Here is a 16,260-nt window from a genome sequence, read left to right as displayed (position 1 = left end):
TATGATATTATACTGTACTATACAGCTCTATGATATTATACTGTACAGCTCTATGATATTATACTGTACTGTACGGCTCTATGATATTATACTGTACTATACAGCTCTATGATATTATACTGTACTATACAGCTCTATGATATTATACTGTACTATACAGCTCTATGATATTATACTGTACTGTACAGCTCTATGATATTATACTGTACTATACAGCTCTATGATATTATACTGTACAGCTCTATGATATTATACTGTACTGTACAGCTCTATGATATTATACTGTACTATACAGCTCTATGATATTATACTGTACTGTACAGCTCTATGATATTATACTGTACTATACAGCTCTATGATATTATACTGTACAGCTCTATGATATTATACTGTACAGCTCTATGATATTATACTGTACTATACAGCTCTATGATATTATACTGTACTATACAGCTCTATGATATTATACTGTACAGCTCTGATATTATACTGTACTATACAGCTCTATGATATTATACTGTACTATACTGCTCTATGATATTATACTGTACTATACAGCTCTATGATATTATACTGTACTATACAGCTCTATGATATTATACTGTACTATACAGCTCTATGATATTATACTGTACTATACAGCTCCATTATACTATACTTTATATTTAACAGCTCTATGATACTATACTTTATATTTAACAGCTCTATGATACCATACGTTATATTTAACAGCTCTATACTATACAGCTCTATGATACTATACTTTATACTATAATCTACAGCTCTGATACTTTACTTTATATTATAATTTAATATACAGCTCTATGATACTATACTTTATATTAAACAGCTCTATCATACTATACTTTATATTATACTATACTGCTCTGATATTATACTTTATATTATACTGTAGCATACAGCTCTGATACTTTACTTTATACTATACTAGACTATACAGCTGCAATATATTATACTTGATATTATACTATACAGCTCTATGAAACTTTATATTAAACAGCTCTATGATACAATACTTTATATTATACTATACTAGACTATACAGCTGCAATATATTATACTATACAGCTCTATGAAACTTTATATTAAACAGCTCTATGATACAATACTTTATATTATACTATACTAGACTATACAGCTGCAATATATTATACTGTACAGCTCTATGAAACTTTATATTAAACAGCTCTATGATGCTTTACTTTATAATATACTGTACTATACAGCTCTATGATCCTGTACTTTATATTATACTGTACTACACTATACATCTCTATAATACTATACTTTATATTAAACCTTTTTAGTTACTACATGGCAGTACCAGTCAAGTTTGGACAACTACCCATTCAAGTTTTCTTTTTTAGTTTTGCTATTTTCTACATTAGTGAAAACATCCAAACTATGAAATAACACATATGCAATTATGAAGTAACTAAAAAAGTTCAACAAATCAAAATATAGATTTTAGATTTTAGATTCTTCAAAGTAGCCACCCTTTGCCTTGATGACAGCTTAGCACACTCTTGGCATTCTCTCAACCAGCTTCATGAGGAATACTTTTCCAACGGTCTTGAAGGAGTTCCCACATATGCTGAGCACTTGTTGGCTTTTTTTCCTTCACTCTGTGGTCCAACTCATCCCAAACCATATCAATTGGGTTGAGGTCAGGTGATTGTGGAGGCCAGGTCATCTGATGCAGCACTCCATCACTCTCCTTCTTGGTCAAATAGTCCTTACACAGCCTGAAGGTGTGTTGGGTCATTGTCCTGTTGAAAAACAAATAATAGTCCCACTAAGCGCAAACCAGATGGGATGGCATATCGCTGCAGAATGCTGTGGTAGCCATGCTGGTTTATTCTAACTAAATCAGTGTCACCAGCAAAGCATCCCCACACCATCACACCACCTACTCCATGCTTCACGATGGAAACTACACATGCAGAGATCATCCGTTCACCTACTCTGCATCGCACAAAGACATCACACCTCCTACTCCATGCTTCACGGTGGGAACCACACATGCAGAGATCATCCGTTCACCTACTCTGCATCGCACAAAGACATGGCGGTTGGAACCAAAAATCTCAAATTTGGACTCATCAGACCAAAGGACAGATTTCCACCGGTCTAATGTCCATTGGTCATGTTCCTTGGCCCAAGCAAGTCTTTTTCTTATTGGTGTCCTTTAGTAGTGGTTTCTCTGCAGCAATTCGATCATGAAGTCCTGATTCACACAGTCTCCTCTGAACAGTTGATGTTGAGATGTTTTTGTTACTTGAACTGGGCTGCAATCTGAGGTGCAGTCAACGCTAATGAACTTATCCTCGGCAGCAGAGGTAACGCTGGGTCTTCCTTTCCTGTGGCGGTCCTCATGAGAGACAGTTTCATCATAGCACTTGATGGTTTTTGCGACTGCACTTGAAGAAACTTTCAAAGTTCTTGAAATGTTCCGATTGACTGTCGTTTCTCTTTGCTTATTTGAGTTGTTCTTTTGATAATGTGGACTTGTTCTTTTAGGAAATAGGGATATCTTCTGTATATCACCCCTACCTTGTCACAACACAACTGATTGGCTCAAATGCATTGAGAAGGAAAGAAATGACACAAATTAGCATTTTAACAAGGCACACCTGTTAATTGAAATGCATTCCAAGTGACTACATTGTGAAGCTGGTTGAGAGAATGCCAGAGTGTGCCAAGCTGTCATCAAGGCAAAGGGTGGCTTCTTTGAAGAATTTGAAATATATTTTGATCAGTTTAACACTTTTTTGTTTACTACGTGATTCCATACACATGTCATTTCATAGTATATACTGCATGGTTCAGCCATGTCCATTCATTGAAACAATAGCTGTGTACTGCATGTGGAGTGGCAGGTAGCCTAGTGGTTAGAGCATTGGGCCAGTAACTGAAGGGTTGCTAGATCAAATCCCCGAGCTGACAAGGTAAAAATATGTCGTTCTGCCCCTGATCAATGCAGGAAGAAAAATTAGAATTTGTTCATAACTGACTTGCCTAGTTAAAAAAAAAGTCAAATAAATAAATGTTTCAGCCATGTCCATTCGTTGAAGAAATAGTTGTGTACTGCATGGTTCAGCCCACACCGTATTGCCCTCAACAGCAAACTCTGGAAACAAACAAGTTCTACTTTTCCTGCTCTCACCACTTAGACAGTGTAATGGGCTGGTTTGATCTCAACACTGAGACAATGTAATGGGCTGGTTTGATCTCACCACTGAGACAATGTGATGGGCTGGTTTGATCTCAACACTGAGACAATGTAATGGGCTGGTTTGATCTCACCACTGAGACAATGCAATGGGCTGGTTTGATCTCAACACTGAGACAATGTAATGGGCTGGTTTGATCTCAACACTGAGACAATGTAATGGGCTGGTTTGATCTCAACACTGAGACAATGTAATGTGCTGGTTTGATCTCAACACTGAGACAATGTAATGTGCTGGTTTGATCTCAACACCGAGACAATGTAATAGGCTGGTTTGATGAGATGTTTCTAAGCACCTGTAGGATTAGGGCTGATCGTTGTGATTGGTTGTATTCTCCAGGTGAGCTGACTGGTTGTGATTGGTTGCCAGGTGAACAGGCTGTGTAAATTGTGTGATTGGTTGTGTTCACCAGGTGAGAGTAAGATCTTGCGGTTCAAGTCCAACAGTACGATGTCTAACCGTATCAAAGTGACCTGGCAGCGCTACAGACCCCCAGACTATAGAGACCTCATCTCATTCATACTATACTACAAGGAGGCGTAAGTTACTCTACAGTCAGTCTGTCTGTACTTCCTCTATATCCTAGAACATCCTCTAACCCATCACTCTACTTCCTCTATATCTAACCCTAACCCATCAGTCTGTCTGTACTTCCTCTATATCCTCTAACCCATCACTCTACTTCCTCTATATCTAACCCTAACCCATCAGTCTGTCTGTACTTCCACTATATCCTCTAACCCATCAGTCTGTCTCTACTTCCTCTATATCCTCTAACCCATCAGTCTCTCTCTACTTCCTCTATATCCTCTAACCCATCAGTCTCTCTACTTCCTCTATATCCTAGAACATTCTCTAACCCATCAGTCTGTCTGTACTTCCTCTATATCCTAGAACATCCTCTAACCCATCACTCTACTTCATCTATATCTAACCCTAACCCATCAGTCTGTCTCTACTTCCTCTATATCCCCTAACCCATCAGTCTCTCTGTACTTCCTCTATATCCTCTAACCCATCAGTCTCTCTACTTCCTCTATATCCTAGAACATCACCTAACCCATCAGTCTGTCTTTACTTCCTCTATATCCTCTAACCCATCAGTCTGTCTCTACTTTCTCTATATAATCCCTAACCCATCAGTCTGTCTCTACTTCCTCTATATCCTCTAACCCATCAGTCTGTCTGTACTTCCTCTATATCCTCTAACCCATCAGTCTGTCTGTACTTCCTCTATATCCTCTAACCCATCAGTCTCTCTCTACTTCCTCTATATCCTCTAACCCATCAGTCTGTCTCTACTTCCTCTATCCCCTAACCCATCAGTCTGTCTCTAATTCCTCTATATCCTCTAACCATCAGTCTGGCTCTACTTCCTCTATATCCTCTATATCCCCTAACCCATCAGTCTGGCTCTACTTCCTCTATATCCTCTATATCCCCTAACCCATCAGTCTGTCTCTACTTCCTCTATATCCCCTAACCCATCAGTCTGGCTCTACTTCCTCTATATCCTCTATATCCCCTAACCCATCAGTCTGGCTCTACTTCCTCTATATCCTCTATATCCCCTAACCCATCAGTCAGCCTCTACTTCCTCTATATCCTCTGACCCATCAGTCTGTCTCTACTTCCTCTATATCCTCTATATCCCCTAACCCATCAGTCTGGCTCTACTTCCTCTATATCCTCTTAACCATCAGTCTGTCTGTACATCCTCTATATCCCCTAACCCATCAGTCTTTCTCTACTTCCTCTATATCCTAGAACATCCTCTAACCCATCAGTCTCTCTCTACTTCCTCTACTTCCTCTATATCCTCTAACCCATCAGTCTCTCTACTTCCTCTATATCCTCTAACCCTAACCCATCAGTCTGGCTCTACTTCCTCTATATCCTCTAACCCATCAGTCTGCCTCTATATCCTCTAACCCATCAGTCTGCCTCTGCTTCCTCTATATCCTCTAACCCATCAGTTTGCCTCTGCTTCCTCTATATCGTCTAACCCATCAGTCTGCCTCTACTTCCTCTATATCCACTAACCCATCAGTCTGCCTCTACTTTCTCTATATCCTCTAACCCATGCGTCTCCCTCTCCTCCAGTGCGTACCAGAACATCACAGAGTTTGACGGCCAGGACGGTTGTGGCTCCAACAGTTGGAACATGGTGGACGTGGACCTTCCCCAGGAGAAGAATTCTGACCCGGGGGTTCTACTGTCGCCTCTCAAGCCCTGGACCCAGTACGCCATCTACGTCAAGGCCATCACTCTGGTGGCAGAGGATAGACACATCCTGGGAGCCAAGAGTGAAGTAGTCTACATCAGAACCAGCCCCTCAGGTAAAGGACAGGGGTGGAGGGGTTAGGGTGGAGGGGTTAGACATCTTGGGAGCCAAGAGTGAAGTAGTCTACATCAGAACCAGCCCCTCAGGTAAAGGACAGGGGTGTGGGGTGTAGGGGTTAGGGGTGAGGGGTTAGACATCCTGGGAGCCAAGAGTGAAGTAGTCTACATCAGAACCAGCCCCTCAGGTAAAGGACAGGGGTGGAGGGGTTAGGGTGGAGGGGTTAGACATCCTGGGAGCCAAGAGTGAAGTAGTCTACATCAGAACCAGCCCCTCAGGTAAAGGACAGGGGTGTGGGGTGTAGGGGTTAGGGGTGAGGGGTTAGACATCCTGGGAGCCAAGAGTGAAGTAGTCTACATCAGAACCAGCCTCTCAGGTAAAGGACAGGGGTGGAGGGGTTAGGGTGGGGGTGTTAGGGTGGAGGGTTTAGGGGTTAGGGTGGAGGGGTTAGACATCCTGGGAGCCAAGAGTGAAGTAGTCTACATCAGAACCAGCCCCTCAGGTAAAGGACAGGGGTGTAGGGGTTAGGGTGCAGGGTGTAGTGGTTAGGGTGGAGGGGTTAGGGTGTAGGGGTTAGGGTGTAGTGGTTAGGGTGTAGTGGTTAGGGTGGAGGGGTTAGGGTGGAGGGGTTAGGGTGGAGGGGTTAGGGTGTAGGGGTTAGGGTGTAGGGTTTATTGATTAAGAACAGACCTGATGTATAATATGGGGGGTTGGGTAGCAGAGCTCTAGGAAGTACTGTCACAAGGCCTAGTTACCATCTTTAAATCTTTCTGTTTCCTGTAGAGCCGTCCATGCCCCTGGATGTGAGAACTGTTATAATCTGTTTCCTGTAGAGCCGTCCATGTCCCTGGATGTGAGAACTGTTATAATCTGTTTCCTGTAGAGCCGTCCATGCCCCTGGATGTGAGAACTGTTATAATCTGTTTCCTGTAGAGCCGTCCATGCCCCTGGATGTGAGAACATACTCTAACTCCTCTACCAACCTGGTGGTCCGCTGGTCTCCCCCTGCCTCCCCCAACGGGAACCACACCTATTACCTGGTCCGCTGGCAGCAACAGGCTGAAGACAGAGAGCTATACCAACACAACTACTGCTCTAAAGGTCAGTACCCTGACCCCTCCACCCTGACCCCTACACCCTGACCCCTCCACCATAACCCCTACACCCTGACCCCTACACCCTGACCCCTACACCCTGACCCCTCCACCCTGACCCATACACCCTGACCCCTCCACCCTGACCCCTCCACCCTGACCCCTCCACCCTGACCCCTCCACCCTGACCCCTCCACCCTGACCCCTACACCCTGACTCATACACCCTGACTCATACACCCTGACTCATACACCCTGACCCCTCCACCCTGACCCCTCCACCCTGACCCCTCCACCCTGACCCCTACACCCTGACCCCTACACCCTGACTCATACACCCTGACCCCTCCACCCTGACCCCTCCACCCTGACCCCTACACCCTGACCCCTACACCCTGACCCCTACACCCTGACCCCTACACCCTGACTCATACACCCTGACCCCTCCACCCTGACCCCTACACCCTGACCCCTACACCCTGACCCCTCCACCCTGACTCATACACCCTGACCCATACACCCTGACCCATACACCCTGACCCCTCCACCCTGACCCCTACACCCTGACCCCTCCACCCTGACCCCTACACCCTGACCCCTACACCCTGACCCCTCCACCCTGACCCCTCCACCCTGACCCCTCCACCCTGACCCCTCCACCCTGACCCCTACACCCTGACCCCTCCACCCTGACCCCTCCACCCTGACCCCTCCACCCTGACCCCTCCACCCTGACCCCTCCACCCTGACCCCTCCACCCTGACCCCTCCACCCTGACCCCTCCACCCTGACCCCTACACCCTGACCCCTACACCCTGACCCCTCCACCCTGACCCATACACCCTGACCCATACACCCTGACCCCTCCACCCTGACCCCTCCACCCTGACCCCTCCACCCTGACCCCTACACCCTGACCCCTACACCCTGACCCCTACACCCTGACTCATACACCCTGACTCATACACCCTGACTCATACACCCTGACCCCTCCACCCTGACCCCTCCACCCTGACCCCTACACCCTGACCCCTACACCCTGACCCCTCCACCCTGACTCATACACCCTGACTCATACACCCTGACCCATACACCCTGACCCCTCCACCCTGACCCCTACACCCTGACCCCTCCACCCTGACCCCTACACCCTGACCCCTCCACCCTAACCCCTCCACCCTAACCCCTCCACCATAACCCCTCCTCTCTTTGTCTCTCCTCAGAACTGAAGATCCCGGTCCGTATAGCTGCTACCGGGTTGACTGACATGGAGGAGGACCTGAAACCTACTAAACCAGACGTTGGTGGGGGGGACAAGGGGCCATGCTGTCCCTGTCCTAAATCTGTAGGAGACCTGGAGGCAGAGGCAGCTGACGCTTCATACAGAAAAGTCTTTGAGAACTTTTTACACAACTCTATCTTTACCCCCAGGTAAGCAGATCACAGGCCGTAACACACACACACACCTGGGGAGAACGTCTTACACAACTCTATCTTTACCCCCAGGTAAGCAGATCACAGGCCGTAACACACACACACACCTGGGGAGAACGTCTTACACAACTCTATCTTTACCCCCAGGTAAGCAGATCACAGGCCGTAACACACACACACACACACCTGGGGAGAACGTCTTACACAACTCTATCTTTACCCCCAGGTAAGCAGATCACAGGCCGTAACACACACACACACACACCTGAGGAGGACGTCTTACACAACTCTATCTTTACCCCCAGGTAAGCAGATCACAGGCCGTAACACACACACACACACACCTGGGGAGAACGTCTTACACAACTCTATCTTTACCCCCAGGTAAGCAGATCACAGGCCGTAACACACACACACACACACCTGGGGAGAACGTCTTACACAACTCTATCTTTACCCCCAGGTAAGCAGATCACAGGCCGTAACACACACACACACCTGGGGAGAACGTCTTACACAACTCTATCTTTACCCCCAGGTAAGCAGATCACAGGCCGTAACACACACACACACCTGGGGAGAACGTCTTACACAACTCTATCTTTACCCCCAGGTAAGCAGATCACAGGCCGTAACACACACACACACACACCTGGGGAGAACGTCTTACACAACTCTATCTTTACCCCCAGGTAAGCAGATCACAGGCCGTAACACACACCTGGGTAGGATCCAGTAGGACACCACCTAAATATTCTGAAATGGAAGACAAATATGAGCAGTCTTGTTGAACAAATGGCCATTTATACCGAACAAAAATATAAACGCGACATGTAAAGTGTTGGTCCCATGTTTCATGAGCTGAAATAAAAGATCCCAGAAATGTTCCATACTCACAAAAAGATTATTCCTCTCAAATTCTGTGCACAAATATGTTTAAATCCCTGTTAGTGAGCATTTCTCCTTTGCCAAGATAATCCATCTACCTGACAGGTGTGGTATATCAAGAAGCTGATTAAATATCATGATCATTACGCAGTACGGTTGACTGGCGTGAACCCGGTTACTGAGATTTAACGGGATTATTTTTCCTTGCATAAATAACTCAGAAACCGGTTAATTATAAATCTGGTTTCTCTACAGCCTCTGATGATGAATCAATGCTCAGGGTGGGGGACGGACAGCCCGTCTCAGGGTGGGGGACGGACAGCCCGTCTCAGGGTGGGGGACGGACGGCCCGTCTCAGGGTGGGGGACGGACAGCCCGTCTCAGGGTGGGGGACTGCATGCCTAATTTACCGTCTGGTTAGTCTAATTTACCATCTGGTTAGTCTAATTTACCATCTGGTTAGTCTAATATACCATCTGGTTAGTCTAATATACCATCTGGTTAGTCTAATATACCAACCATCTGGTTAGTCTAATTTACCATCTGGTTAGTCTAATATACCAACCATCTGGTTAGTCTAATATACCAACCATCTGGTTAGTCTAATTTACCATCTGGTTAGTCTAATATACCATCTGGTTAGTCTAATATACCATCTGGTTAGTCTAATATACCATCTGGTTAGTCTAATATACCATCTGGTTAGTCTAATATACCAACCATCTGGTTAGTCTAATATACCATCTGGTTAGTCTAATATACCATCTGGTTAGTCTAATATACCATCTGGTTAGTCTAATTTACCATCTGGTTAGTCTAATATACCATCTGGTTAGTCTAATATACCATCTCCATCTGGTTAGTCTAATATACCATCTGGTTAGTCTAATTTACCATCTGGTTAGTCTAATATACCATCTGGTTAGTCTAATATACCATCTGGTTAGTCTAATATACCATCTGGTGAGTCTAATATACCCATCTCCATCTGGTTAGTCTAATATACCCATCTCCATCTGGTTAGTCTAATATACCAACCATCTGGTTAGTCTAATATACCATCTGGTTAGTCTAATTTACCATCTGGTTAGTCTAATATACCATCTGGTTAGTCTAATATACCATCTGGTTAGTCTAATATACCATCTGGTTAGTCTAATATACCAACCATCTGGTTAGTCTAATATACCATCTGGTTAGTCTAATATACCATCTGGTTAGTCTAATATACCATCTGGTTAGTCTAATATACTGTCTGGTTAGTCTAATATACCAACCATCTGGTTAGTCTAATATACCATCTGGTTAGTCTAATATACCATCTGGTTAGTCTAATATACCAACCATCTGGTTAGTCTAATATACCATCTGGTTAGTCTAATATACCAACCATCTGGTTAGTCTAATATACCATCTGGTTAGTCTAATATACCATCTGGTTAGTCTAATATACCATCTGGTTAGTCTAATATACCATCTGGTGAGTCTAATATACCATATGGTTAGTCTAATATACCAACCATCTGGTTAGTCTAATATACCAACCATCTGGTTAGTCTAATATACCAACCATCTGGTTAGTCTAATATACCATCTGGTTAGTCTAATGTACCATCTGGTTAGTCTAATATACCATCTGGTTAGTCTAATATACCATCTGGTTAGTCTAATATACCATCTGGTTAGTCTAATATACCATCTGGTTAGTCTAATATACCAACCATCTGGTTAGTTTAATATACCATCTGGTTAGTCTAATATACCATCTGGTTAGTCTAATATACCATCTGGTGAGTCTAATATACCATCTGGTTAGTCTAATATACAATCTGGTGAGTCTAATATACCATCTGGTTAGTCTAATATACCATCTGGTTAGTCTAATATACCATCTGGTTAGTCTAATTTACCATCTGGTTAGTCTAATATACCATCTGGTTAGTCTAATATACCATCTGGTGAGTCTAATATACCATATGGTTAGTCTAATATACCAACCATCTGGTTAGTCTAATATACCAACCATCTGGTTAGTCTAATATACCAACCATCTGGTTAGTCTAATATACCATCTGGTTAGTCTAATGTACCATCTGGTTAGTCTAATATACCATCTGGTTAGTCTAATATACCATCTGGTTAGTCTAATATACCATCTGGTTAGTCTAATATACCATCTGGTTAGTCTAATTTACCATCTGGTTAGTCTAATATACCATCTGGTTAGTCTAATATACCATCTCCATCTGGTTAGTCTAATATACCATCTGGTTAGTCTAATTTACCATCTGGTTAGTCTAATATACCATCTGGTTAGTCTAATATACCATCTGGTTAGTCTAATATACCATCTGGTGAGTCTAATATACCCATCTCCATCTGGTTAGTCTAATATACCCATCTCCATCTGGTTAGTCTAATATTCCCATCTCCATCTGGTGAAGTTAGTTTGTTCATGGTCTGACTCTCATAGAAATACTGTCCAGGAGATCCGGCCTGTGTGTCTGTCTGTCTGTTCCCCAGCCAGAGTTCTGTCAGGCTGCTCAGAGGATAGGCTTGTCTGTGTCTGTCTGTCTGTTCCCCAGCCAGAGTTCTGTCAGGCTGCTCAGAGGATAGGTTTGTCTGTGTCTGTCTGTTCCCCAGCCAGAGTTCTGTCAGGCTGCTCAGAGGATAGGGTGTCTGTCTGTCTGTTCCCCAGCCAGAGTTCTGTCAGGCTGCTCAGAGGATAGGTTTGTCTGTGTCCGTCTCTGTTCCCCAGCCAGAGTTCTGTCAGGCTGCTCAGAGGATAGGTTGTCTGTCTGTCTGTTCCCCAGCCAGAGTTCTGTCAGGCTGCTCAGAGGATAGGTTTGTCTGTGTCTGTCTGTCTGTTCCCCAGCCAGAGTTCTGTCAGGCTGCTCAGAGGATAGGTTTGTCTGTGTCCGTCTCTGTTCCCCAGCCAGAGTTCTGTCAGGCTGCTCAGAGGATAGATTTGTCTGTGTCTGTCTGTCTGTTCCCCAGCCAGAGTTCTGTCAGGCTGCTCAGAGGATAGATTTGTCTGTGTCTGTCTGTCTGTTCCCCAGCCAGAGTTCTGTCAGGCTGCTCAGAGGATAGATTTGTCTGTGTCTGTCTGTCTGTTCCCCAGCCAGAGTTCTGTCAGGCTGCTCAGAGGATAGGTTTGTCTGTGTCTGTCTGTTCCCCAGCCAGAGTTCTGTCAGGCTGCTCAGAGGATAGGTTTGTCTGTGTCTGTCTGTTCCCCAGCCAGAGTTCTGTCAGGCTGCTCAGAGGATAGGTGTGTCTGTGTCAGTCTGTTCCCCAGCCAGTCAAACAGCCCTGGTCAGCTCTACTGGAACATGTCTATAGGGAAGCACCCTAGTGAGAGAAACGTCAGGATTTACAGAGAGAGCAATGGAAAAAAAGGGAGGGGAGGAAGAGAACCACGGCAGCTCCCCGCCAGACACCCTGGATCTGATGTCGTCTGACTGGATCTGGTGTCGTCTGACTGGATCTGGTGTCGGTCGTCTGATTGGATCTGGTGTCGGTCGTCTGACTGGATCTGGTGTCGGTCGTCTGACTGGATCTGGTGTCGGTCGTCTGACTGGATCTGGTGTCGGTCGTCTGACTGGATCTGGTGTCGGTTGTCTGACTGGATCTGGTGTCGGTCGTCTGACTGGATCTGGTGTCGGTCGTCTGACTGGATCTGGTGTCGGTCGTCTGACTGGATCTGGTGTCGGTCGTCTGACTGGATCTGGTGTCGGTCGTCTGACTGGATCTGGTGTCGTCTGACTGGAAATGTAGAGGAGTCCATCTGGAATAGTCATGGAACACATGAACAGAGGAGATCCCCTGAAGCAACAGGACCGACTGGATCAGTGTAATAGAGGGAGGGAGATTCTAACTGAACAATCCTCTCTACTGCTGAAAATCCAAGCCGTGTTTGAAAGGATTCCACCACACAGGTTATTTGTTGACTAGTGTATTGTTAGTGTTTGTACGACTGTGATTGTCACTCCCACATCCCTCTGCTCTCTCTCCCTCTCCTCCAGACCTCCAGACCGGCGCCGTCGGGATCTATTTGGCGTGGCTAACCGTACCATCCACCGTGGTGTGACCACCTACCCTAACGCCACGTCACCTGACCTTTGGGCCAACGCTACAGAGGCGGAGTTAGCGGACAGGGAGTATGACTTCGTAGAGTGGGCAGTCAGCGAGCGGGAGCTGCAGATATCCGGTCTGCAGCCGTTCACGGTTTACCGGATCGACATCCACGCCTGTAACCAACAGGTGAAACGCTGCAGCGCGGCAGAGTTCGTCTTCTCCAGGACCAAACCTGCAGGTTCGTACTGCTCCCTCGTCTCTCTTTCATTATACAGTAGAGCGTTGGTTGAAACTAAACATTCCCATAGTACCAGTTAAGTTACTCACCACTGCAGAGTTCGTCTTCTCCAGGACCAAACCTGCAGGTTCGTACTGCTCCCTCGTCTCTCTTTCATTATACAGTAGAGCGTTGGTTGAAACTAAACATTCCCATAGTACCAGTTAAGTTACTCACCACTGCAGAGTTCGTCTTCTCCAGGACCAAACCTGCAGGTTTGTACTGCTCCCTCGTCTCTCTTTCATTATACAGTAGAGCGTTGGTTGAAACTAAACATTCCCATAGTACCAGTTAAGTTACTCACCACTGCAGAGTTCGTCTTCTCCAGGACCAAACCTGCAGGTTCGTACTGCTCCCTCGTCTCTCTTTCATTATACAGTAGAGCGTTGGTTGAAACTAAACATTCCCATAGTACCAGTTAAGTTACTCACCACTGCAGAGTTTGTCTTCTCCAGGACCAAACCTGCAGGTTCGTACTGCTCCCTCGTCTCTCTTTCATTATACAGTAGAGCGTTGGTTGAAACTAAACATTCCCATAGTACCAGTTAAGTTACTCACCACTGCAGAGTTCGTCTTCTCCAGGACCAAACCTGCAGGTTCGTACTGCTCCCTCGTCTCTCTTTCATTATACAGTAGAGCGTTGGTTGAAACTAAACATTCCCATAGTACCAGTTAAGTTACTCACCACTGCAGAGTTCGTCTTCTCCAGGACCAAACCTGCAGGTTCGTACTGCTCCATCGTCTCTCTTTCATTATACAGTAGAGCGTTGGTTGAAACTAAACATTCCCATAGTACCAGTTAAGTTACTCACCACTGCAGAGTTCGTCTTCTCCAGGACCAAACCTGCAGGTTCGTACTGCTCCCTCGTCTCTCTTTCATTATACAGTAGAGCGTTGGTTGAAACTAAACATTCCCATAGTACCAGTTAAGTTACTCACCACTGCAGAGTTCGTCTTCTCCAGGACCAAACCTGCAGGTTCGTACTGCTCCCTCGTCTCTCTTTCATTATACAGTAGAGCGTTGGTTGAAACTAAACATTCCCATAGTACCAGTTAAGTTACTCACCACTGCAGAGTTCGTCTTCTCCAGGACCAAACCTGCAGGTTCGTACTGCTCCCTCGTCTCTCTTTCATTATACAGTAGAGCGTTGGTTGAAACTAAACATTCCTATAGTACCAGTTAAGTTACTCACCACTGCAGAGTTCGTCTTCTCCAGGACCAAACCTGCAGGTTCGTACTGCTCCCTCGTCTCTCTTTCATTATACAGTAGAGCGTTGGTTGAAACTAAACATTCCCATAGTACCAGTTAAGTTACTCACCACTGCAGAGTTCGTCTTCTCCAGGACCAAACCTGCAGGTTCGTACTGCTCCCTCGTCTCTCTTTCATTATACAGTAGAGCGTTGGTTGAAACTAAACATTCCCATAGTACCAGTTAAGTTACTCACCACTGCAGAGTTCGTCTTCTCCAGGACCAAACCTGCAGGTTTGTACTGCTCCCTCGTCTCTCTTTCATTATACAGTAGAGCGTTGGTTGAAACTAAACATTCCCATAGTACCAGTTAAGTTACTCACCACTGCAGAGTTCGTCTTCTCCAGGACCAAACCTGCAGGTTCGTACTGCTCCCTCGTCTCTCTTTCATTATACAGTAGAGCGTTGGTTGAAACTAAACATTCCCATAGTACCAGTTAAGTTACTCACCACTGCAGAGTTCGTCTTCTCCAGGACCAAACCTGCAGGTTCGTACTGCTCCCTCGTCTCTCTTTCATTATACAGTAGAGCGTTGGTTGAAACTAAACATTCCCATAGTACCAGTTAAGTTACTCACCACTGCAGAGTTCGTCTTCTCCAGGACCAAACCTGCAGGTTCGTACTGCTCCCTCGTCTCTCTTTCATTATACAGTAGAGCGTTGGTTGAAACTAAACATTCCCATAGTACCAGTTAAGTTACTCACCACTGCAGAGTTCATCTTCTCCAGGACCAAACCTGCAGGTTCGTACTGCTCCATCGTCTCTCTTTCATTATACAGTAGAGCGTTGGTTGAAACTAAACATTCCCATAGTACCAGTTAAGTTACTCACCACTGCAGAGTTCGTCTTCTCCAGGACCAAACCTGCAGGTTCGTACTGCTCCCTCGTCTCTCTTTCATTATACAGTAGAGCGTTGGTTGAAACTAAACATTCCCATAGTACCAGTTAAGTTACTCACCACTGCAGAGTTCGTCTTCTCCAGGACCAAACCTGCAGGTTTGTACTGCTCCCTCGTCTCTCTTTCATTATACAGTAGAGCGTTGGTTGAAACTAAACATTCCCATAGTACCAGTTAAGTTACTCACCACTGCAGAGTTCGTCTTCTCCAGGACCAAACCTGCAGGTTCGTACTGCTCCCTCGTCTCTCTTTCATTATACAGTAGAGCGTTGGTTGAAACTAAACATTCCCATAGTACCAGTTAAGTTACTCACCACTGCAGAGTTCGTCTTGATGCCTGACACTTTTCTTGTTTGCGTGAGGTGAATTCATGTGTGTTATCATGTCATATATTGTCATCGCCACTAGAAGATTTTATGACTGACACTGATTTAACATATGTTCATTGGAACTGAGTCCTATGAAGCAGGTTTGAGGGGTATCCTATGAAGCAGGTTTGAGGGGTATCCTATGAAGCAGGTTTGAGGGGTATCCTACGAAGCAGGTTTGAGGGGTATCCTACGAAGCAGGTTTGAGGGGTATCCTATGAAGCAGGTTTGAGGGGTATCCTACGAAGCAGGTTTGAGGGGTATCCTACGAAGCAGGTTTGAGGGGTATCCTATGAAGCAGGTTTGAGGGGTATCCTACGAAGCAGGTTTGAGGGGTATCCTACGAAGCAGGTTTGAGGGGTATCCTACGAAGCAGGTTTGA

General features: G+C 45.4%; 1 protein-coding gene across 3 annotated transcripts in view; it reads left to right on the top strand.

Annotated features, from left to right (window-relative positions):
• Window positions 1–16,260, top strand: part of LOC110518867 (insulin-like growth factor 1 receptor) — a 147,764-nt gene that overhangs the window by 86,267 nt on the left and 45,237 nt on the right. For all 3 annotated transcript variants that reach the window (XM_036981717.1, XM_036981719.1, XM_036981718.1), the window contains exons 8-12: window positions 3,667–3,793; window positions 5,358–5,593; window positions 6,529–6,696; window positions 7,912–8,119; window positions 13,033–13,322. In XM_036981717.1, the coding sequence (XP_036837612.1) occupies window positions 3,667–3,793; window positions 5,358–5,593; window positions 6,529–6,696; window positions 7,912–8,119; window positions 13,033–13,322 (1,029 nt within the window). The remainder of the gene's footprint in view (window positions 1–3,666; window positions 3,794–5,357; window positions 5,594–6,528; window positions 6,697–7,911; window positions 8,120–13,032; window positions 13,323–16,260) is intronic.

Source organism: Oncorhynchus mykiss, chromosome 6 (assembly GCF_013265735.2).
Source record: "Oncorhynchus mykiss isolate Arlee chromosome 6, USDA_OmykA_1.1, whole genome shotgun sequence".
In the NCBI taxonomy this organism is placed as follows: domain Eukaryota; kingdom Metazoa; phylum Chordata; class Actinopteri; order Salmoniformes; family Salmonidae; genus Oncorhynchus; species Oncorhynchus mykiss.
This window is presented reverse-complemented; position numbering and strand designations above follow the sequence as displayed.